At 35.1% G+C, this 25,234-nt stretch overlaps 2 protein-coding genes and 1 pseudogene across 2 annotated transcripts in view; all 3 read left to right on the forward strand.

The window, feature by feature from the left end:
* Positions 1-25,234, forward strand: part of LOC126707482 (TMV resistance protein N-like) — a 227,195-nt gene that overhangs the window by 97,173 nt on the left and 104,788 nt on the right. The gene's annotated exons all lie outside the window — the stretch shown is intronic.
* Positions 1-25,234, forward strand: part of LOC126705215 (probable pre-mRNA-splicing factor ATP-dependent RNA helicase DEAH5) — a 43,286-nt pseudogene that overhangs the window by 3,879 nt on the left and 14,173 nt on the right.
* LOC126707485 (disease resistance protein RPV1-like) lies at positions 11,379-16,482 on the forward strand. The gene is made up of 5 exons (XM_050407165.1): positions 11,379-11,704; positions 11,810-12,279; positions 12,900-14,004; positions 14,200-15,527; positions 15,618-16,482. The coding sequence occupies exons 1-4, from the start codon at positions 11,702-11,704 to the stop codon at positions 14,476-14,478; spliced, it is 1,857 nt and encodes a 618-aa protein (XP_050263122.1). The 5' UTR covers positions 11,379-11,701; the 3' UTR covers positions 14,479-15,527; positions 15,618-16,482.

Raw genomic sequence — 25,234 nt, forward strand, 5'->3', positions numbered from 1 at the left:
TTTCCAGATGTTACACCAAAAGCGCATTTGCGGGGGTTCATTTTAAGCTGATACTTTCTCAGTCGGGTGAACACGGATCGTAGATCTGCCAGATGGTCTTCCCTCCTTTTTGTTTTAACCACCAAATCATCAACATAACACTCCACGTATTTATGAAGTACATTATCAAAGATCTTCTGCATGGCCCGTTGATAAGTAGCACCTGCATTCTTTAGTCCAAAGGGCATCACTTTGTAACAGTAAATTCCCTTAGGGGTACGGAAAGCTGTAAGCTGCTCATCCTTAGGATTCATTCGAATTTGGTTGTAACCCGAAGATCCATCCATGAAAGATAAAGCTTCATGACCAGTAGTGGCATCAACCATAACCTCAGTGATGGGTAATGGAAAATCATCCTTGGGACATGCATTGTTCAAATCACGAAAGTCAACGCACACTCGGATTTGTCCGTTCTTCTTTTTGACAGGGACGATGTTAGCGATCCATTCCGGGTACTGTACTTCACGAATGAAGCCTGCTTCGATGAGCTTATTGACCTCGGTTTCTATTTGAGGGATAAGCTCTGGCCGAAAGCGTCTTTGAGCTTGTTTGACTGGGCGCACGCCCTTCTTTACTGCCAAATGGTGTAGAGCAATACTCAGATTGAGCCCAGGCATTTCCTTGTAAGTCCAAGCGAACACATCTTTGTACTCTACTAGGAGCTTGAGGTATCCTTCTTCTTCTTCAGGGGTAAGAAGCGCACTGATGAAAGTTGGCCGGGGTTCTTCAACAGTTCCTAAATTGATCTCTTTAAGTTCATCAACTGTAGCTTGTCCTCCATCTTCCAAGGCTGGAGGAGCTTCATCGACCTCTTCATTGGTTACTTCAGCATCTGACAGTGTACCCTCTTCTATTGTAATATGAAACGAGGATGATACCTCTTCAATTTCCTCATCATGGACGTGTGACTGACTTGTATGTACAATCGTTCGTCTTTTGACTTTGAGCGATCCTTCAGTGTTGATCTCCAAGGTAAAGTTACATTTCATGCGTGAAGGAATGCTACTGCGAATCTCATCATTGGCTTTCTTCTCCCCTTGAACGTCAAAGTTTATTGAACTTTGAGAATGACTATCAATAGGCCTTTTCGTTGCCCCCAGTCGATCAAAGACTGATTTACAAGCAAGAGTGTCCCGATTTGGTGTTAAACAAGTTGTATTTAACCTGTCAAACACTGTGATTCGTGATGACGAGGCCTCGATGCGATCAAACACTGAGACATGGGGTGAAGAATGGTCTTCTCTTTGATTGGAACTTTCGCCGACCTCCATCGTTATGTATTGGGAACTCGAAGGATCGCTTCTTTTCTTGATCCATATCTGAGCTAGTTGTTCGGGAGTATAACCTAATCCGGTCTTTGGGATATGAATTTCATGCCCTTCAAGCCGCATTTTCCTTTGTGTTTTGCTAAGGCCATGCATCTTTTCTCCGGTGGCTTCTGGAATTAGCTTCCCTAAGTCTTCTTGTTTTGAGAAATCGTAGCCTGCTTTGGCTAACAGACTATATGCCTTTGGGTCGAACCATTCTTTCATCCGCTCACTTGGTAGAATACCATGCTCTATCGGACTTTGCGAAGACCTCACGAATCCATTTAACGGCTTCGAGGGCAAAGGGTTTATGGATGAAGTTAAAGGCATGACATGATTTTCTTTCAATATGGCTACATCCTCCATCGTGAGCTTTGCAGGTCTCCCCATGTCTTTTGTAGGTTGAAGGCATTCCGCGAATGGTGATTGTCCATTTTTGCGATGTGATAATGGTATATACCGGAGGAAGGGCTCTGGGCCTTTCTTTGGGGAAGAAATGTCCTTTTTGGCGATGAATTTAACATGCTCCTTTTCATCCTGTTTACTTTCTACAGATGGGATCTCAACTGGAAGAACCTCGCTAGAAATGTCTTCTTTTGCATAAAATTTTGCATCAGCAAAATGAGTTTCGGTTTCTGTAAAAGGCTTTAAATCGGCATCGACCTTTTTTATTCCATTTTGAAAGAACTTGAAGCATTGATGCAAGGTCGACGGCACTATTCCATTTTCATGGATCCAAGGACGACCTAACAACATGTTGTAGGTCGTCTTAGCGTCAATGACGTGGAACAAGACGTTACTTTTCAATTCTCCAATGGTTAATTCTAGGTGGATCAGGCCGATTGCACGTTGTCCTCCTTGGTTAAAACCTTGGATGACCAAACGACTGTGTGATAATTCTTCCATAGTAAAACCTAGTCGTTTCAGGGTCATTTTTGGGAGTATGTTAACGGCTGAACCTCCATCAACAAGGATACGCTCAATCCTTTGTTCACGAGCATAACCAGAGACATAGAGTGGGCGATTGTGGGGCTTAGAGCCTAACAATAGATCCTCATCAGTGAAGGTTAAGTCTGGAGAGCATACGTAACATCCCGATGTTTGTTGAAGCGTATTGGTATGAGGGGCGTATATCTCTGGCTCCTCAAAAGCTTGGGTGAGCATTTCTTTTGGTGATGTGGAGGATTGCAAGGGTTCAACTTCATCGACCTGAGATTGGAGTTCCTCCAAGGATGACACGGTCTCTTTTGGATCACCATGGTCAACGTCCTCTTTTTCGTCCTGGATTTCGCAACGAGAAATTGTGTGGACGGCCTCGGCTGAGTCATTTTGAAAGAATTTTTTGGGGAAGAATTCTTCCAATGTGATGAGCTTTCGAGATTTTCGGGTTTGTGCTGAATCTTCATACACTTTTGTTCCCAGTCTCCTTTGTCTCTTATCACTCATTCTTTTTGACCAAGGCTGAATCTGGTTTTGTGCTCTTTTGGATTCTTGGGTGATCAAATGAAGAGGGAATGCTCGTTTCTTCTTCCATCTCTTGTGAACAACCATTGTCCAACCTTCTTCCTCATCCGTCGTTGACCTTTTATCATCGTTTGATTTATAATGAGGTGCTTTTTGTGAGAGTTGAACTTGAACTGGTTCTAGAGAACCAAAATGGATGAGCGTGGTATTTGCCCCTTGCTTAGTATTCGGAGACAGGGAACTAGGTAACCCACAAGAAAATGTGACCAGATTTGACTGAGCAACATCATTAAAATCCAAGTCGATTTTCCTTTCCTTGGCTAGCTTCATGATGAGTTCTTTAAGAACAAAGCATTTTTGGATTGGATGACTTATGATGCGATGATACCTACAATAGTTCGGGTCATCAACTTTTCTCATCTCTTCCGGTCGTTTGCATTCTGGCAATTCAATTAATTTCAACTTGAGCAGTTGTTCTAGCATTTCAGGCATATCGGCGTCTAGGAAAGGATAGACCTTTTGTTCCCATTCCTTAAGTGATGAGCGACGCGTCTCACGTTGTTGACCTCCTTCAGGCCTCTTTTCATTGGTCTTCACATTTTTTGTTGAAATTTTGACTGGGGCAGGATTGACATTCATTGAATCTTTGATATTACTTTTCGCATTCCTGTCATTTTTCCTTATTTCTCGTCTTTCTTTCCTTTCTTCAGGTACGGGAGGTTTCGTATTTCCATGGCTGGAAATACTTAATTCCATGTCATGTGCACGAGTTGCCAACTCTTCAAATGTTCGGGGCTTTACTCCTTGAAGAATGTAAAGAAGTCCCCAATGCATGCCTTGGATGCACATCTCTATAGCAGATATTTCAGTAAGTCTATCCTTGCAGTCTAGACTCAAAGAACGCCACCGATTGATATAATCAACGACGGGCTCATCCTTCCACTGTTTAGTATTGGTAAGCTCCATCATGCTTACTGTGCGTCGTGTGCTGTAGAATCGGTTGAGAAACTCCCTTTCAAGTTGTTCCCAGCTATCGATTGATTCAGGCTTTAAGTCTGTATACCAATCAAAGGCATTCCCTTTTAGTGATCGGACAAACTGCTTTACAAAGAGGCCTCCTTGAGTCCCTGCATTCTCGCAAGTTTCTACAAAGTGAGCAATGTGTTGCTTAGGGTTTCCTTTGCCATCGAATTGCAAGAACTTGGGAGGTTGATACCCATTTGGCATTCTCATGTTATCAATGCGCTTTGTATAGGGTTTGGAATATATGAGAGAACTTGTGGAAGAACCTCCATATTGTGCTCGAATGGTATTTGTAATCATATCCTGCAGTTGTTGGACAGATATTGAGGCCATTGAGGTGGAATGTCCGTATTGAGAAGTGCCTTCACCTCCTTTTCCTTTATCACCCTTGGCGTTTTCTCCTTTGAAGGTAAAGCCAGGTGGCTGCTCAGGTCCAAGACTTGATTCACCCGAATCTTATACCTCCAGCTTATTCATTAGGGTTGCAATTTTGACATCCTTTTCTTCAAGTGCCTTTGTGAGAAGGATGACCCTTTGTTCCATTTCAGCCATCTTTTCTTCCATGGTAGAGGTGTTAGTCATCATTACTGGCATGACCTCTATAGATGACGGGGAAAATGATGAAACAGGATGAGTCAGTGGTACTTCACTCCTTAAGTTTCTCATTACGGGTGAAGAGTTGATAGAAAAGGTCTTTGTTGGGGATGATTCATTACTGGTCTCCAAATCTTTCAAGGCAGATAAATCTTTAGTGGTAGCTTTCCTATTTGCAAGAAAGTCCAGAGAGGTGACAGCAGGAGGTTGGCTTTCTTGGGTTGATTGAGGTTGGAGTCGATCAAAAGCTTTGGACCGATTGCGAGTGATTGGGCCGACATACTCATCAGCACCGGAATCCTCAACCACTGATTTTCGTACATTCTTGCTAGAGGCCATTGAAGCTAGTAGCAAAATGATGTCGAATTTCTTTTCTTTTGAAGGAGGAAGAGATGAGAGGCAGAGAGGTCCCACTGGGCGTGCCAGAATTTGTAAGCGACTAAATTTCTAGTTCGAAATAAATCAAACAAGTAAAATAGTTTCACAAATGCGAATTTGTATTTATGATTGTGTGGTACAATTCTCTGAAATTACAAAAGAGTGATCCTCTGATTCGATCTCCTTGCAAGACTTATTGATTGGATTTGTGGTAATGTGGTTTTGACTTGAACACAAAATATCCTTCAATTTGGTTGAGGGATGGATCGAAGATTACTGAAACAGAATTACAATGAATCTCTGGCTATGAGCTTGTTTAGAAATCCTTTATTCTTCGCGTTCTTCGTGTTCTTCGTGCGTTCTTCGTCTTCGAAGGTTTGTGGTGGAAGTTCTTCGGAGCTTTAGAGGCTTGAATCCGTTGAGCTTCACTGATTTGTGATTTGCTGATGTTTTCGAACACTTCTGGCTTGATTCCCATGGACTTTAGGATCTAGGTAGATGATCTGGATGATTCTGCTTCGAATGTTCTCCGATTTTGGGGTTGAAGTTCTTGAAGTTCTTGAAGGCTTTGAGGCTTGATCTTTGCAGAGCTTTTTCCCTTCTGAATTCTGGTCGTCCTAAATGTCTCAGGAAGGCTTCTATTTATAGGAGTTTTGGGATGGGTGAGCGACACGTGGCGGAGCTTGATCGGTGACACATGTCACAGCTTGATTGGTCCGCTTAAGTCATTGCTTACACGTGCGAGGTTGCTTGAGTCATCGCTTACACGTGCGAGGCTGCTTGAGTCATCGCTTACACGTGCGAGGCTGCTTGAGTCATCGCTTACACGTGCGAGGCTGCTTGAGTCATCGCTTACACGTGCGAGGCTGCTTGAGTCATCGCTTACACGTGCGCTGATGCGTGATTGGCTCTTGCATGACACTTGGCAAATTTCTATTGGCTTCTAAATAGTGATAGCAAAACTTAGCAGCAATACATGGTGTTCTGTAATTGGCTGTATTTTGTGGACTTGGTAATGTGATATGTCAACTTGTGATAGGTCGGGAATTTTCCCTCTCTACAGCGAGATTGCGATCGGAGAGATCGCGATCGGCGGCGCGATGCGTCGATCGTGATCGCGATCGACGCGTTCGCGCGATGCGTCGATCGCGTTCGTGCGATGCATCAATCGCGATCGCGCGAAGATCGACGCATCGTGCGAAGATCGACGCATCGCGCGAAGATCGAAGCAGAGATCGCGATCGCGATCGCCATCGGCGCTACCGCGCGAGTCGGTGATGTCGGCGGACGGTGATGTCGCGATCTCTCTCTCTCTCTCTCTCTCTCTCTTTCTCTCTCTTCTATTTTCCAAGGTCGGAAGTACTTTGAAGTGAAAATAGAAACGGAAAATCATTTCCGTTGTTTTGGCTCTCAAATTCGGTCAACTGGAAATGCTTTTCAGTTTGACCGAATTTGAAGTAACAACCAAACACACCTATTTTTCGGAAAATCATTTCCGGAATCACTTTGAAGTCGATTCAAACGCAGCCTAAGTTGAAAAGTTTGACAATAGCTAAGGCTGCGCCTGGGGCAGCTGGTACTTCGGCCAAGAGTTAGCCAAAAGTTATTATCAATTCAACTTTAGACATCATTGATCGGATATAGGGATAACTCAGATTGAAACTTCAGTTTGGCCCCATCTTGTGGTTTAAAAGGATTTTTTTTTTTTTTAAATGACTGAATAAATTTTGTTAAACCAGATGATACACAAATGGGAATATAAATCAAATTTGTTAGAAAAATGTCTCTGTATATTGAACTAACTGATTGAATACAAGACTCTATTTACAGTGACGCTGCCACGTTGATATTAGGGTATTCAAACGAACATACACTGATACACCCAGATTGGGGGTAAAAAATAATTATATATAATATTTTTAAAAATTTTTGATTGACTACCTAAGAATATTTTGAACACCCTAACTAATTGAAACCCATGACTTATAAACCAAAAATGGTTCTAATTTTTGCCCCATCCTTTAAAATAGAATAACAAAAAAAAAAAAATCCAACGAATTACAGATTTCATTTGTGAGCCTTCGACTCTACTGATTTTTTTTCTCTTTTTTTTCGTCTCTTTTATGATTTATCTCCTAGTCTTTGGCATCCTAACTCTACTCATTTTTTTTCCTCTTCGACTCTACTAAGTTTGGTATGTTTGCTATTATTTCTTTCTTCTTTACTCCATCCCACTGATCCCAATAGTTTGTTCTCTCTTTACATATTAGATTGCTCCAAGATTTACAACCATGGTCCACGTGTATTATCTATCCATTAAGAAATACGGTACACTATGCATTGTTAGAAAAGTAAACAAAGCTTAGACTAATTTAATTTGTCATATCATTTTCCCACTTTTTCTCTTTTTGAAAAACTGAAGACGCACGAGATTTCTACTGAATTTGGTGGAAATTTCGTGGAAATAGCATAACTATTGACGTAGGTCTTTGTTTTCAAGAAAGTAAGAAAAATTGAGCTGAAAATGCACCGAAAGTGTGGTACTTTACACCTATTTTCAGACCTTTGAGGTTGCAAGTCAAAACCACTTAGACTATTTTAAATAATATTTATTTTATTTTTTAATTAAAATTTTTAGTTAAAACTCTTGATTTTTGTTTTTAATATAAAATTTTTATATTTAGGTTTGTTAAGGGCACTCAAATCACTATCAGTATTTATATAATTGAAAAATAACTACATTTTAGCCAATTAATACCAAAATTCACCCACATCAAGTCATGCAAAACTCTGTAAATTAAAAAAAAAAAAAAAAAAACATAATTGCTAAAGTAATTATGTAAATTTACGCTAGTACTATTTATTTGTGTTTAGTGTTTTATTATTATTTTTACATGTCTCGAGAATGAAGGAAAAGAGTTGGTGATGATCGCTGTGTGTGAAGAAAGATAAATAATTTAAAAAATTAAGAAAAAAATGATATTTTAATAAAATGTAATGTAAAATAGATAATCTGATATAGAGTGTTTTGAAACATGAATATGTAAACTAGAAAAAGTAATTCTTATGTTAAAATAGACATTAATTTTTGCACGAGCTAATATCCTGACATCTACTTTTCATCAAATGATTATAAGACAAATCCATTTAATTTCATTATTTATAATAGACTTTAAATAGGATTAATTTCATGAATTTTAGTTTTGAAAAACTTATTTTGATGAAACAATTGTCACAAATTTTAGTAATATAATTCTGTAGGCATAAATGCACTTGAAAAATAATTTAATTTTTTTATATAGTCATATATTTTTACATGAAAAATTTATCATTTTCTAATGCTATAATGATTATTATTGCCCCTGTAATCTTTTCATTGTATTACTTCTTTATCTTCTAGCTAATTCAGTTTTGATAAACTTCTAACAATAAGACACGGCTTGTGTCTAGTGGAAATTTGCATTGGACACGTTGGTGAGATTTCTTACTAATCTTTGTTGGATTTTGCAATGTCACCCGAATAAACTCACACAAATTCTCATCAAAATTAGTGTTATTTATATTTTATCAATTTCTTAGGTAATGCAAGCCAACTGTAAGCTAGTAGTAGACTTGGGTTCAAAAAGCCATGCATTGCCTTAAATAAATTATATATAAATAAAAAAGAGGCAAATTCCCCAATTAAGTATACCTTGATATAGTAATCTCAAAAAAAGTCTACCTTGGTACTCGATTTTTATAGAAAATAAAAGAATGGGATTCCTCATCAGTCATCGTTAAGGGGCAAAAAAGTAGTAGCCTTTTCGGTGTTAAATTAAAATTACTTTAGTTATTTTAAAAATATTACGTTCACAATATTTTCAAAACAAATTATAAGCAGATAGTATAGTTGTCAAATCGTGAATCGTATCGTGAATCGATTTTTTATTTTTCTGTATTGTGTATCGTATCGTATCGTGTATCGTAAAATACACAAACACTTAATAAAATTTATAAAAAAATTATAGATATACGTATATAAAGAGTATATTCATTATAAATTTTGAATATATTTAGCTAATGACTAATTTATTCATCACTTATGTAATAATATTTAACAAGCTAACTAAATAAATCAAATTAGCACGTGTTTATAACATACACATTCAAATTGCTTAAATTCAAAAGTGATAATATATAACAAATGACCCAAAAATTAATTTATTTTCATCATATTGGCTAATCAACCTCATCTAAGTCAATACTATCATCATGTGTTATCATTTTGCAAATTTATTTCTTCATTAAAATTTTATTCATTGTCATTAACATTTATTATCTCTTCTTGTTCTTTTTATTTTAATAATTAAAAAAAAATTCTTCTTGGCATTCTAGTTTCTTAGACTTATAACAATAGTGAAAAAAAAATAAAAATAATTATATTTTCAATTAATATCTTATTCATGATATAAAAAATAAATTTGTAAATATTAAAGTGAAATGTAAGTGTGTACTGTGTAATCCAAATTTTGTAGAAGAAAGAGAGGAAAAAAAACTTATGAGTATGTTATTATATTAAGTTAAATTAAGTAACCTAATAATTTCGTGTTTAAAACAAGTCTAATAACTTGTAAGATCCAAATAAAAGTACAAATTTTAACAAAAAATCTAATTTTAAAGCATTTGTCTATGTATCGTACGATACATACGATTTATACGATACATACACTATATCGTACGATTCATGAGCACTTACACGCCAATACGATACAGAACTTTTTACACACGATACGATACGTATCGCGTATAGTACGATACTGACAACTATGGTAGATAGTTATTATTGATTATTATTTGAACTTATCATGAAAGTTACTTTTTTGTCCTTCAATAACAACTTATTACTTAAAATTTTTTGTAAAAATGTTGTGAATATTACATTTCGCTTAATAAATTGGTGATGGAAATAAGGTAAAGTAAAAGAAAATGGTAAAACTATGTATTTTTTATGTTGAAGCGAGTTTTTTGTAAAAAAAAAATTAAAAATACGTTAGTTTTTTTTGTGAAAAATAAAAAATAAAAATCTGTAGCAAAACTATGGAAATAAATATGGATGTTGCTTCCAATGTGCATTACATACTGTCGGATGAGAAAGAAAAGTGATTCCCTGTTTCTAATTTTTTTAATGATTGATTCGCTGTTTCTATCTTTTGAGAAACTTAAAATATTGTTTCATTTGTTTGTACTGCATTGCGCGTGGTCAGAAAATTATTATTTGTAGTCTTTACTTTCCAAGTGTGGCACTGCTACTGCTAGATTGAATAATTGCAGTTGCACCAAGAAAGTTTCGTGGAAGAAGGATATACTATATACCTACTTTACTACCTTTCCTACTCGTTTCCTCACCTTTACCATTCTTCCGCTCCTCAGCCTTTTGCTAAAAAAAATTTAGTTTAATAGTGTGCTAAAATATATTAAGTAAAATAATAATAATAATAATAATAAATGCTTATAAAATATAAACTTGTCCAAAACACACAAATATAAAGATGTCAATAGCCATAAATTGGGTAAATTTTATTAACATATTCTGAAGTTTGAGTTAATGCTAACCAGATCTAAAAATTTTCAAAACTGATCAATTTGGTACTTATATTTAACTTAGTCCCTAAATACTATTAGGCCACTTTGTCATTTTTTAAAACAATATTTAAGGACTAATTTGATATTAGGGATCAAATTGTTCAGTTTTAGAAAGTTTTGAACCTAATTGGCAGTATACCCAAACATCCAGTTATGTCCATGGAATTTATCTGATTTCTGATAAATAATAATGGCATTCTGTATTTATCTATCCACCAAGAAATGTTCTGTAGTCTATGCATTGTGAGAAATCAGAAAAGTAAACAAAACTTTAGAGTAATTTGTTATGTCATTTTCTCACTTTTTTATCTTCTTGAACAACTGAAGACGCGCGAGATTTCAACTAAAGTTGGTGGAAACAGCAAAACTATTGGCTAAAACAATTTGGTTCTTTTGTAAATAAATATAGATGTTAGGGGCATTTGAAAAAGATTAAAGCTTCCAAAAATTTTCCTACCCGATGTAATTGGCTAGCTTTCCATTCTCCTACTTTTATTACATCATTTCATCTTGTTCTTTGGAATGGTCTGCTAAACAAACTGGAAGCAGATATAATAGTCTGATTTAAACAAAGAAAAACTCTAAAAGTTTTACTGAAGGCCATCTCCACAGATCCTCTAAACAAACAAGACTGCAAAAGCAATTCTCTCAAGGTGAAGCATCACGCACATTTATCACCGTGAGCCTCTTTTCAATTTCTCTTCTCTTCTTAGCTTTTCCGTTTTCCTAGATTTTTTGGAGTTGGATTTTAGAGTGAAATGAAACCAAATTTATAACTTTGATTTATAACTATTGTCGCAACTAATTGAAGTAGTTGATTATATGCAGTAAAAAGAAAGTTGTGAGTTTTACTTTAAAAATACCGAATTTTTTAAAATTTTTAAATTTAGATGATTTAATTGAATAAAAATAAAATTAAATAACTTAAATGAATTTCAGTCAAATTTAAAATTTACATTTTTTATTATCTCCATTTATCTTGTTATTTATCATTTATTTAACTACCAGTAAAAGGACGGCAGCTCCCAAAAAGGCATTCTTGGTGAGAAATTCACATAAAACTACACGTCTTGGTGGGTTTGTACAAGTCATTTACATATATTTGTAGGCCTAACTTTGGTTCGGAAATCAAATAGAAAAGACATTGGATTCGAACATTGTGAGTTTCAGAAAAGCAAGAAAATTATGGTACGTGGTAGTGGTATTCGTCCCCTGTGATATTGAAGCTACCATAGAACCACCACCTTCAACCTCCAGGCTCCAATCATCAAAAAATGGTAAGCCACTTTCTGTTCTTTTTCTTTTCCCCATGTGTTCACTCATTCCTTATAATTCCCATTTTATCACATCTTTGACCTTCTCAATCTTCTGCTCATATGTAGACTTCAATGACTTCCACTCACCGGTGGGAGTATGATGTCTTCTTGAGCTTCAAAGGTGAAGATACCCGCTACGGTTTTACGGGCCATTTATATAGAACTTTGCGTGACAAAGACATTTACACCTTCATGGATGATAAACTTCAGAGGGGAGAAAAAATTTCAGAGGAACTTCTCAAAACCATCAAAAGGTCAATGATTTCGATTATTGTGTTCTCTGAAAATTATGCATCTTCCAAATGGTGTTTGGACGAACTTGTTTGGATTCTTGAGTGTAGGAAAAATCTTAACCAATTGGTTTTACCAATTTTTTATGGAATAGATCCATCAGAAGTACGTAACCAAGAGGGAAAGTTTGGGGTAGAATTGGCTGAACATGAAAAAAATTTCAAGGATAATATTGGCAAGGTGCAGATTTGGAGGGCAGCTTTAAAAGAAGTTGGCAATTTGTCTGGATTCCATTACAATAATGAGTATGTATCTCATGATTAGTCTCATGCTTTCATAGGTTTTTTTTATTTTATTTTAATGGTTCGTCATAACCACTATATAAAATTGTTCTATTTTGATAATATCTTTAACTATGAAGGTAGTTACTAATTAGTTATAAAGAAAATTTTAATCTTACCAATTAAGAGTTTCTTCCATGTATTTTTTTAGAAAAGATTTAACAAAAATCTCTTAATTGTTTCAATCAGGTATCATATGTGGGTTTCCAATTAGTTTGGTTCCTCACCTATGCGGAGTTTTCAAGCAACTACTTCATAGAAGAATAAAACTGATTTCCCATACAAAAAGACAAACTATTAAATTTAAATATAGTTTGGTTACCAACTGTATAAATTATGTACTAGCCATTTACTTTAATTAAAAATGTACCACCTTTTCTCTACACAAAAAAAAAAAAAGGGGGTACTACTTGTTAATTGTAATGCACAAACCCGTCCTCCCCTCACCCTCATTCATGTTGCAAAAGGGAAAAAAAAAAAAAAGTAATGTAAAAACTATATATTTAGAATTTTGCTTATCTTCATACTTACATTTTCTAGCTAATCCATTTCCTAACATGCTTTTTATGCTATGTGATTGGCAGTTGTCTTGAATCTAAATTTATCCAGGGACTTATCAAACGGATATCAAGTACAACATTAAACCGCACACGATTATTTGTTGCTAAATACCCAATTGGAGTAGACTCTCGTGCAACAAAAATAGAAAAGCTTTTAAAAATGGATTCAAATGATATTCGAATGGTGGCGATCCATGGCCTTGGGGGAATAGGTAAGACTACAATCGCAAAAGCTGTATATAACAAAATTGTTGATGGCTTTGAAGGAAGCTCCTTTCTAGAGAATATTAAAGAAAGGTCTGGCACAAATGATGGCATAATTCAACTACAAGAGATACTTCTTTCTAAGATCTTAAGGGATGATAATTTAAAAGTGGACAGCATTTCTAGAGGAATCAATGTGATAATGGAAAGACTTTGCCATAAAAGAGTTCTTTTAGTTCTCGATGATGTGGATGAACAGAAGCAAATAGAAAATTTGCTTGGAAAATGTGATTGGTTAGCTCCAGGAAGTAGAATCCTTATAACCACGAGAGATAAACATGTGTTAACCACTCTCGAAATAGATTCTCTAATTTATAAGGTTGATGAAATGGACCGATATGAAGCTTGTGAACTTTTTAGTTTGTATGCTTTCCAAACAAATGAACCTAAGGAATCTTACTTGCAACTTACCCAGCAGTTTATCAATTATGCCAATGGCCTTCCACTAGCTTTAAAAATAATAGGTTCTGATTTGCGCAGTAAAAGTATATGTGAATGGGACAGTGCATTAGAGAAGTATAAAAAGATTCCCAACAAGGAAATTCTAAAAATACTCAAAATCAGTTATGAAGGATTGGACCAAAGTGAAAAGGATATTTTCCTTGATATTGCATTTTTCTTCATGGGGAAAAACAAAGATTATGTTGTAAATATATTAGAGGCATGTCATTTATTTCCAATTTATGGCATTCCAAAACTTATTGACAAGTGTTTGATAACTATTGAGTGGGGCAATTTATCAATGCATAACTTGCTACAACAAATGGGAGAGGAAATTGTTCAACAAGAATCACCACAAGCTCTTGGAAAACGTACTAGGCTACGGGATTATGTGGATGCTTGTACTATACTAACTGGAAATACGGTATAAGTCCTTTTTCTTCACTTATTTTCTTTTCATCAAGTTAGAAGAAATTAATTACTTTCTTTAATTTTTATTAATGTTGAAGCAATACAAGCTTATCAATATTTTTTTTTTTTGTTTAAAATTTTTAAATTTGTTATATTTTTGGAAAATTCTATTGTGTAGTGATGTTCACTTAATGCTTTGTCCAACTAGGGAACGAATAAAATTCGAGGCATAATGTTGTACTCGCCTAAACCTATAACATTGGAACTTCATGCTCAAGCTTTCAGAAGGATGAGAAATATTAAGTTTCTTATACTTAATAATGTACATATTGATGGATGTTTGGAATATTTCCCCAACAGTTTAGTGTTGCTAGATTTGTATAATTGTTCCTTTTCCTTGCCATCCAATGGTTATCCTCAACAGCTTGTCTACTTCAACATGCCATATAGTAATATTAGAATACATGAGCTATTCAAGCAGGTATGATTTTTAGTTTTCTTAATAATGATTTATTTCTAAAGTTAATTTTAAAGCTTGTTGAAGATAAATGTTGTTTCCTTCTACAGTTTTTGCCTGCTAAAAATTTGAAAGGAATCAATCTCAGAGGTTGTGAATCCATCCAGAAACTACCTGAGTTGCCAGTTCCAAATTTAGAGATATTAGACCTTTCTAAATGTATAAATTTAGTTGAGATTCATGAGTCTGTTGGATTTCTTGATAAGCTTGAAACTTTGGATCTTTCTGGTTGCCAAAAACTTCAAGCTCTTCCTAGAAGACTTATGTTCAAATCTCTTGAATATTTTTATCTCAACTCCTGTGAATCCATTCAAGAATTACCTGAGTTGTGTGCCCCAAATTTAAAGGAATTAGACCTTTCTTATTGTAAAAATTTAGTTAAGGTTCATGAGTCTGTTGGACTTCTTGATAAACTTGAAATTTGGGAACTCATTGATTGTGGAAAACTTCAAACTCTTCCAAGAAGACTTGTGTTGAAATCTCTTCAAGATTTTGATCTTAGTGGCTGCACAAGCCTTGAGAACTTTCCTAATATTGATTCAGAAATGAAATGCTTAAAGTCTCTATATTTGTGTGGGAGTGGTACTAGAGAGTTTCCCTCCTCAAGATGCACAAGCCTTGAGAGGAAACTTCTAGATAGCATCTATAAATTCCAAAAACTGCTAGAGGAATTAAGTGTTTCTACTAACCTACCAAGACCAACTTGCAATTCTTTTGATGGTTGTGTCGGATATTCCTTTCTACAGTTAAAATATCTTACTCTCTTTGGTGAAAATATATCTGAATTAGATGTTCTAGAGTTCGATTACTTTCCCGCATTGAGATATCTAACTCTAAAAAACACCAATACTGTTACCATCCCCGAAAGCATTATCAAATTTACTACATTAACGGATCTTGATATATTTGATTGCAAGCACTTTGAGGAAATTCAAGGACTTCCACAGTCTTTAAATTATTTGGAGACTAGAAATTGCTCATTGTGGAATCCACAATCATCAAACAAAATATTGAGTCAGGTCCTTCTCTATCATTCTCTCGCTCTCAGTTATAAAGAAATAATTGTATTTCCTTTTCCCAAATACCTAACTCGATTTGCCAAACTGCAGGTCATTGCTAAAAAAATTGCTAAATGGAAGCAAGTGAGAAAAAGTCAAGGCATTTTAGCAGATAGAGTACATGAAGGAGAGAGAAATCCACTGCCCTCTACCGAATTTTTGCATCCACTTCACCGCTCAATTAATGAAGTCTTTAATTGGGGATATGGTTCCTTTCTAGCACCAGGGAGTGAGATTCCAGTTGAGTTCAACCACCAAAGTGATGGAAATTCCATTTCATTCATGGTTGGTCGGAATTGGAGATTTCCATATCCTTTTGCTGTCTGTGTTGCCCTTGGACCGACAAATCGATATTGTGATTGTTTAGTTGAAGCTGACGACAATGGCTTCCAAATTCACAATGATAGTGTCTTCTTAGAAAAAAGCGAATCATGTCGTCTGTGGTTTTCTTCTGGACTTCTTTGTAAACAAGAGAACGAGTTAAATCTATCTAAACAAAGTCATTTTAAGGTTACTTGTAGAATCAATTGTTATTATCACAGTGAGCCAATTGATCCTACGGGTATCATAAAAAAGTTGGGGGTCCATGTAGATTGCATTTGTTGTCCTCATAAATCTTCTGTCGCTAATTCCCTGCCTTTACTACCTCTATTCCCCACTACTTGCAATGAAGGAGATTTAGGGCATGCAAATGCAATGGAAGCAACAATACTACTAGGTTTGAATATGGTTTGAAGGGATTTCATGGTGATTTGAATATGTCATTATCGGTCCTTATTGACCTCGAGGTCCTCCCTTTAATATGGATCATGAGGCTTTCAAAATTGTAAGTGATTTGGGGCATTTGAAGGACTTTTGCAATGATGCAATGATGCGTATGATTTGAGTTTGTCACTAAATGACTCATATGTAAGGGTACGTGAGCCTCTTTAGGTACCTGATACATCTAATGGGTCTAATTTTGGCTTGGGCCAAATAGATTTAGTAGGCTTAACTGTTAGTGGTGGGTTTGATTTGGGTTCGTCTTCAATGACCCATGAATTTGTGAATGATGACTTTGATTTGAATTTGTTCCCACCCTCGAAGAAAAAGAGGACGTCTTGATCAAGCTTTGAAGAATTATGCCTCTCTTCCTTCCCCTGATTCCCATCTCCACCAACTCCAAGTTAGTTCCCTTCACTTGTACGTATTTACAACTTCAACCCCCTTCACCCCCATTTTTTATGAAAATAGTTTTTAATGTACAATGAGTGCTTTGTTTGTTTCTTGGATATATATACCTTAAAATTTTCTTTTATGGTGGTGTGAATTAGGTTTGTTTCAGCTTGTGTTATTGAAGTTTTTTTTATGTTCTACATGCTTGGCTATTGTATGAGAAATAATAAGTTCGCGGCCTTTGTGGTCATGTGGTACTTATTTTTTTTATCAAAACAGTTTATCAAGTAGAAAGAGAGTTTTTAGAATGGAAGATAATTACCTTGTTGAGACTGTAGCATTCTGTTAGTTTAATCAAGTAATAGTAATAGAGAATGTACTCTTTAATAGTGCGTAATTTGATTATTCATTGAGCTATTTGTGTGACACAACTAAATTCTGCTACTTGGAAGGCCTTTAGCCAAAAACAATTTAAAACATTAGAGGACTTCATCAAATGCTTGGTCTGCATGAACAAAAAGCAAATGTTTAATGAGGTCCTTGACAAGGTTATTTCTAGAGCACAATATTGGAAAGCTAAAATCCTATCCCAAGCTTCCAGAATTATTCTAGTTAAATCCATCCTACCATCTATTCCCACCTACACAGCCTCTATCTTCCACTTTTCAAAAAACATTTGTTCCATAATTGATTCTTTTCTTAGGAAATTTACTTGGGGTCACTCTGAGGACAAGAATTCTTTTTCCTCAATGTCCTGGACCAAGGTTTGTAAGCCTAAAGATTGGGGGGGTTTGAGAATTAGAAAGAAGGTAGTCACTAACATTGCCTTACTAACCAATTTGGGATGGGCTATGGCCTCTAACCTTGATGTGAAATGGGTTGAAATCCTCAAAACCAAATACCTTCGGAGAAAAAGTTTCCTCAAAGCACCATTGAGCTTTCACTCCTAGTTATGGAAAGGCATCTACAAGTCTAAAGCTTTAGTGAAAAATGGGGCTTGCTTTCAAGTTCACTCTGGCTTTGAAATTAATATTTGGGAAGATCCTTAGATTCCCTCTCAACGAAGCTTTACTCCTACTTGTATAGGAGCCCTCCCTAATTATAAATCTTGGGTTTTTTCAACTAAAAACTCAATCTAATTCAGCTTGGGACATTAACATTCTTAATGAACTCTTTGATAGCATCACCATCAGAAATATTTTGCAGATTCCTCCCTCCCAGACAAATGCTCCAGACAAGCGCATTTGGTCTCCCAACTTCCATAGCTTTTTCTCAATAGAGTTAGCCTACCAATTAAAATTAATGCTCTAAATATTGCATGCGATATCCTTCCTACCAAAAAATTACTCAATAGGAGGTGGCCACAAACAGACATGACATGTTTTCTATGCAACCAAGATATGGAATTTGTAAATCACTTATCTGTCTCATGCCCTTATACAGCTACCATTTCAATTTGGTCGCTCTCTCCATGGCCAATTCTCATAGCCTCTCTTGGAACTTTGTCTCCAAGTAACATTGTGAAATTTTTCATTTTTCTGCAATGCCACCTGAAGATTCCCACAAATGAAGAACACAAGTTCACTCTCTTTGCCTCTATTCTATTAGATAAAATATGGAGAATTCGAAATCAAACCATCTTTGGAGGTCACACACCGAACCCAAAGGAAGGTGCTGAAACGTTTAAGGTGTACTTTGTATTATGTGGATAGATGACTTGATTCGAATATTTTCAATTGGTTAATTCTAATACAAAATGTACTTTTTAGCTTATTGTATCCATTTCAATAAATCTTCATATTTTATTTATTTTTTTATGCATTAGTTTTAACATAGCCAATAATATGTTATTGGGACAGTTGTTGAATCACTCCGCGTCATCCTTCATCAAGCAATAAATCCCAATGGAAGAAAGCAATAACAGATTTTCATGTTGTTTGAACCCATAACCTGCATAACATTGAATGCATCCGAGTCATGCAGCATCCTACCAGCCTTTGTTGTTTCAAGATGCTATTGTAAATGGGGTAAAACTTGCAATTGATACTTTTTTTTTCTTATTTTGTTGGTAGGGTGATTGAAGTGACGCGTGGTGGGTCCAAAATTTAATATTAAATTTAGTCTCTTAAGAGTTAAATGAACTGTTATATATTAAAATTAGAATTAACCTCTAACCTTGCATATACTTCCTTATATTGTTTCTCAGATCCACTTGAATAAATCCAGAGCCAGAGGCACAAAACTTGGTGTTTCATCTACTGCTAAAACAAATGCAAGTGCCAAAAAGCAGATAAAGGTTCTTCTAACTTCCTCAAACTTATGAGATTCTTGTTTTCCTTAAGACCCCTCATAATCTTAATAGTGGGTACATAATTTGCGATGCATGTAAGCATTCAAGAATGTCTTCAATTGTCCAATTTGAGAAATTTCCCATGGGTAGGGTGCATAATATAGTTGGTGAATGATAAGACGAATCCTCAAGAAAGTTCACTTATGTGGCTTATTTATATTTGATGCAACTAGAAACCTTTACTTTTCTTCTTTTTTTTTTTTTTTTTTTTTTTTTTTTTTTTTTGTAGAAACTGTATTTTCACATAATTAAGAACTTTAGTGGAATAATGGATATATAAACAAGTTTGAAAAGCTAAGTTTCTTATTGGAATTCATGGAATTCTCTGATTTTCAAATTATTCCCAATTTTATTTAATGGCATGTTATTTTATGTTCATGTGTTTCATATATCATCCAATGATGGGTAAACAAATTTAACGGGTAAAGAAGTTTAAGTGATTAATCATTTTTTCTTATTTTAGAATTCCTAATACATGTAGAATGGTTAGGAGGAAGAGAAATAAGAAGAATGGTGCAATCATGGTCCTTTGCTCCTATGCTAATGGAGGTTAAGAACGTTCTTCAAACTTAGGTACTGCCTTTATTTTTTTTCTATTTAAAAATTTGGAATTCTGGAGGGTTTTGTATGATTGTTGAAGTTGGAAAAGTGAGATTAATGGGTTTATTGAGATTTGAGGATCAGTTAAATGATGGAGCTTGCATATGGTCTTTTCAAGAGAGAATGTGCTATCAATTTTTTGTTATTTTGATGTGCAGGTTATTTTATTTTCTTGAATATAATTTTTTTGAAGTTTCTCACCTTTGATGACCAATTCATGGACATCTTTGGGCATAAGGCTCTTATTAGTAGTTGGAACTAAGTTTTGGAATTTGAAAATTTCCTCTTTACTTTTAAGTGAATATTCCCGATTGTGTTTTAAGCATTTGTAAAATAATGTAGAATAAAAATCAGTTAACGTGACTTCTCACTAAATATCTAATTCACCCACTAACTTGGCTCCCCATAATTTTTGTTTTCCACAAGTGATTAGTATTTTCTTTATTTTTAGGTAAGCCATCATGTTATGTAAACCATTATGTTATGTATGTATTTGTCTTCTTTATTTGGTTATTAGAAAGGATTATAACAATGTCAAAGACATTTTTGTAAGGTGGTTCATGACTTCATTCTCAACAATTTAAGTAACTAAAATACTATTACTTTATTCTGCCGTTTATCCTTAAATAAAAATAAATAAAAAATAAAAAACTATTAGTTTGATGAAACCGAACATTAAACTAACTAGTTTTATTTTTTTTCTAGAGGCAACCTGACTGGGTCATTTACCATGAGCTGGTGATGACTACAAAGGAGTACACGCGAGAGGTCATGGTTATAGATCCTAAATGGCTCATGGAAATGGTGCCTAGATTTTTCAAGATGGCAGATTCTACAAAGTTGAGCAAGCAAAAACAACAAGAAAGGATTGAGCCACTTTATGACAGACATCACGAGCCGAATTCTTGGTGTTTGAGTAAATGCCGTGCTTGAGATGTCTCAATGTCATTCATTTTGATTATGGGTATTGCTAAAAATCGGAATGGTGCTGTTTGCATGGTTGTCCCTTGTTTTTTGATGTGGTGCATTCAGCAGGAGAGAAATATCTGGCACTCTGAGGATTTAGAAAAAATAATTTCAGATCTTAAACTATTCTTTTTAGGACTCTTTAGGGCTAGGTTGTAGCGTTAAGTTTCCATTCTTTTGTTTCAGTTCATGGTTTAATGGACTTTTGTACTTTAGGCGCTTGATTTTATTGCGAAAGGAAGCTTCTAGTTCTATTCAGATTATTGTTACACTACAAGAATTTTATTGTATTATTATTGTTACACTACATGAACTTCATTATAAAAGGGAGCTGCTTGTTCTATGCAATGTTTTTAGTCATTAACCAGTTGTTGTAAACCTAGTCACTCTAAAAAATTCATCAAAACCATGCTACAATAGAGAAGGTAAAATTCTATATGGTGGCATAAAACTACTAAGTCTGTTTTCTTAGATACAGTTTGTTGCATTTAGTTTATTATATGACAATACTGTTTTACATGTTGACATCATGTACACACGGCACTAAATTACTGTGATAATAAGAAACCCATGTCCGCTTGAAATTTATTTCCCACCATTGAACTTCTATGCTAAATGACATTCCTTTAAAACTTTACCTGTCAGTTTTTCAACTACCTGTCAATGTATATCTGTCCCTCTGTGATATATCCAATAAGATCTGAGTTGAATGCGTAATGTCTGAGCAAACAAAGAAATCAATGTCCAAGATTTTTTTTTTTTTTTTTAAATCAATGTTCAAGATTTTTTCTTTTTTCTTTTTTTTGTAAATCAATATTCAAGAAATAATTTGTCCTTAAAACAAGATTGAAGAATAGGTGAGATGATTTGAGAATGAGAATCCATTACCATCATTAGGCAATGCTAAAATCAGAATTTGTGTAATGGAGCCTTTCCGCCCTTCAATTCCTCCAGCACACTCGTAAATTGTTTCCAAATCAGTATACGTATACCCAGGATACCATGCCTTCCCCACACTTCTTGAAGGCACCAGAGACCTACACAGTAACAATCAGTTGTTTGTGTCAAGTAAATTGTTTTAGAAAACTTTTGAGGCTCTTACAGACTACTCAAAATACTCTGGACAAACAGAAAAGTTTTGACTTTCAAATATACTAGGAAGCCATGTAAATTTTGCAAATATATTATATATTTCTAAGTATTAAGACCTCGAAAAGATGTTGAAGGATGTACAGGCAGCTTCATGCCTCCTTGCACTAACCTCTGTTTTTTCATAAATTACAGTATATGGCACAGCCCCAGTGCCACTTAAGGCGTAAAGATTTTACATTACCTCACGAAGAGTATCTGTAAGTATGACAAGAACATGCTTCCCACACTTATAAGCCAAATATTCAGCAGTAGTAAGAGCTATACAAAGAGTGATAATACGTTCAATTGTAGTGTCATTTTCCTATAAAAGAGCACATCAAAGTTTGAGAGACATAGTAACACAAGTGGTGATGTAAGAAATAATTAACTCAGTGAATTCTAAGGAAAAGGAAACAGCTGGATCAGTAGTAAGCAATATCATAAAACAACACTTCCCTTAAAGCAGTTGGGCTCCTGTCTTTGAGCCATTTCAACTTTTTCAGAAAGTTTAAATTTACTTCATACTACAAATCAGGGCAATTTTACCTAAGAAAAAAAAAATTAAAAGTTCAGTTACTTAAACTCACAAGGAGAAGTAAAAGAAATTGTTCTTATTAATATAAATTGGGATTTCTATTTACCAGGAACGTATGTAATTCTAGCACTACATGAATTTCATTGTAAAAGGGAGCTGCTAGTTCTATTCAGATTTTTTTTTTCTTTTTTTGATAAATAATGGAATTATATTCATCAAAAAACCTGGTACACCGGGGTGTACATGGGTAGCAGTACATCAAAGTCTTAAATTACAATGATCAAGCAATTCTAAAAAAATAGAACATGGAAAAAGATTAAAAACCAAACTCCAATCCAGCAAGGTGTGGAGATGGAGAGGTTTAGTTTCCAGAATAGACCTTTCCTTCCCTTCAAAACATCTTGAGCTCCGCTCTTGCCAAATATACCATAAGACACAATGTGTTACAGCCCTCCACAAATCAATGTTTCGATGTCCACCAAAGGAACCTTGCCAACACTAAATAATGTTGTGCATGCATCTATGTATGCCTAACATAAAAATCAGGAAAAAATGCCAATTCATTAGATATTATAGGGAGATCCTTTTAGTGCTGTCCTGCATTCAGTCATCCAACTAGTTTAATATTCAGTTATCTTAGCTAACACATATTTGTATGGCAGATATACCTCAAAAAGATTTTCAGGACTCTCCATCGCTTGACCAAACCAGCCTAGCGACATATCTGAGCAGATATTTCATAATGGAGAAGACCAACAGAAAAGAAAAGTGGAATCTTGTGTCCTCTAGCAATGGAATTAATGACATCAATTGTATCATCTCCTCATGATAGGTTCTCTCACTAGGTTTGAACAAAACGTTCATGACATCCTTTATTGTTTTTGAAGAAAATGTTCACGGTCCAAAGAAATAAAAAATTGGGATTGAAGTGCATAACTGATTGAAATAATCTATCATGGAGGTGCTGTTGCTTTTAGCCTAACACACAAAAAAAAAAAGTTTCTAATTCCAAATGATCATTTCTGTCAATTATAATTAATGGAATTTTGGCAGAATGATGAACTTGAACAATTCTTAAACCTTAAGGGTCAATAATACAAAATTGAAAGTACTGAATGAGTACAAAACCAGCATGTTGTCACACTCTGGATTAGTAGAAGTAAGGAAAGAAAATTTTCCATTCACTTGTGGTCAAGAAGTTAGCTGGTTGTAGCTGGGTATACGTAGAAAATGGAGTTCACAAATTCACTTGTGGTGATACATCTCACTATAAAACTATGTATATATACAGAAGTCTAGCTTGCTTGTCTTAAAAACTACTATATGAAATAGCGTGGCTGCATGGGGCATTGCATTGAGGTCATCTTTCAATGACAGTATGACAAAGTGACAGATTTTGGATGCTTTTGGACATAGAAATTCATGGTTTAGTCTCCAAAGTGGAGGCCTCCACCTGCTCGATAAAATGCTTGTGAGAACACTGTATCGGGTTGAGAGAAAGGAGAGGATGTGGCAGAGAAGAGAGTCAGGTAGAGTGCTAATTATGTAATCATCTATCTCTAGGCTGAAAGTGTGAGTGTGTGTTTTTCGCTTCGGAAAAATATTTGAGTGAGTGAACTGTGAAGTAAGTGAGTCAGAAAGAAACTAATTCGTAGCAACAAATTTTGGAAAAGCACCAACCCGTAAGACAGCTATACTCACAAAACACTCTCTCTCTCTCTCTCTCTTTCTCTCTCTCTATATATATAAAGCTACAAAGTTCTTGAGGTTATGCTATTGCTTTTATTTTTTTGTGTGCATATGTTATTGCTATTGGTATTAAGTATTAACTAGTAAGTTACCCGTGTGATGTACGGATAATGTTATAATGTTTTATGTAAAATGATTTTGGAGAATATTGTACATGTATTATAGCATAATTGTTATAGAACTTTATTAGTAATGAGTTCATTATAAAAGCAACAATTATAAATTGCATACATATATCCATTATAACTATTGAACTGAAATAATGAGAAACAAAAAATAAATTTAAAATATAAAAAACACTCCTATTTTAACATCAATGTTTAATCAAATCCTATTAAACCTCAAAATTAAAACTAAAAATTCTAGTGAGTGCAGTTAGTGCCAAATTTGCCAAGTTTAGATTTGAAAACACTCCGTAATTTTTTGTAAGTATCCCAAACTAATATCAACATGACCATTTGCAATATGCAGTCATTTGAAAGTCACAAACCACAATGGTTAAAAAGTAATTCCAACATATAAATTTCCCTTAAAGCTTTCAAATCTTCAATCCTTCATCATACATACTTCACCTTTTAAACCACAAAACAAAGAGATCCCCACCCTTTTTCAGATCACCGTCCACCTCCTCAGGTTAAAAGCATCGGCTTTGGGTGGTGGTGTTGCGGGTCTGGGTTTGAGTTGCAAATCAGCGGTAGTGTGGGTGACAATGGTGGACATTTGGGCTGTCTGGTGGCGGTGGTAGGTGGTTTAGGCTTTCAGTTTGGCTAAAATGGTGGGTTTTGGGTTTTCAGTTTCTGCTGTGAAATTTTTTAAGTTTGGCTCAAGAGATGATGGTGAAGTTGCAGATTTGTTTGGTGATGGTGATGAAGATATGGTGGTGATGTCGCAGAGTGAAGAGGAGAGGCAAGAAAGATGAAAAAATTAAAGAAATTGTTAAGACTTTTGTTAAGACTCAGGGCTAGAAGTAAGCTGAAGCCTAAAATGTAACTTGGATAATTGCAAGGGGCGGGCAAACGAAGGGTTAGACGCAGGGCTGAATTAATGGTATACTTGAAAGTTTAAACGTTAGAGGAGTGAGGAGGAGTAATACAGATGAGGTGTAATAACTTGAAACCAAAAAAAAAAAAAAAAAAAAAAAAAAAAAAGGAAGATGGATGGCTTAAATAAGAGCTATAGAAA

The sequence above is a fragment of the Quercus robur genome, chromosome 11, assembly GCF_932294415.1.
Source record: "Quercus robur chromosome 11, dhQueRobu3.1, whole genome shotgun sequence".
Classification (NCBI taxonomy): domain Eukaryota; kingdom Viridiplantae; phylum Streptophyta; class Magnoliopsida; order Fagales; family Fagaceae; genus Quercus; species Quercus robur.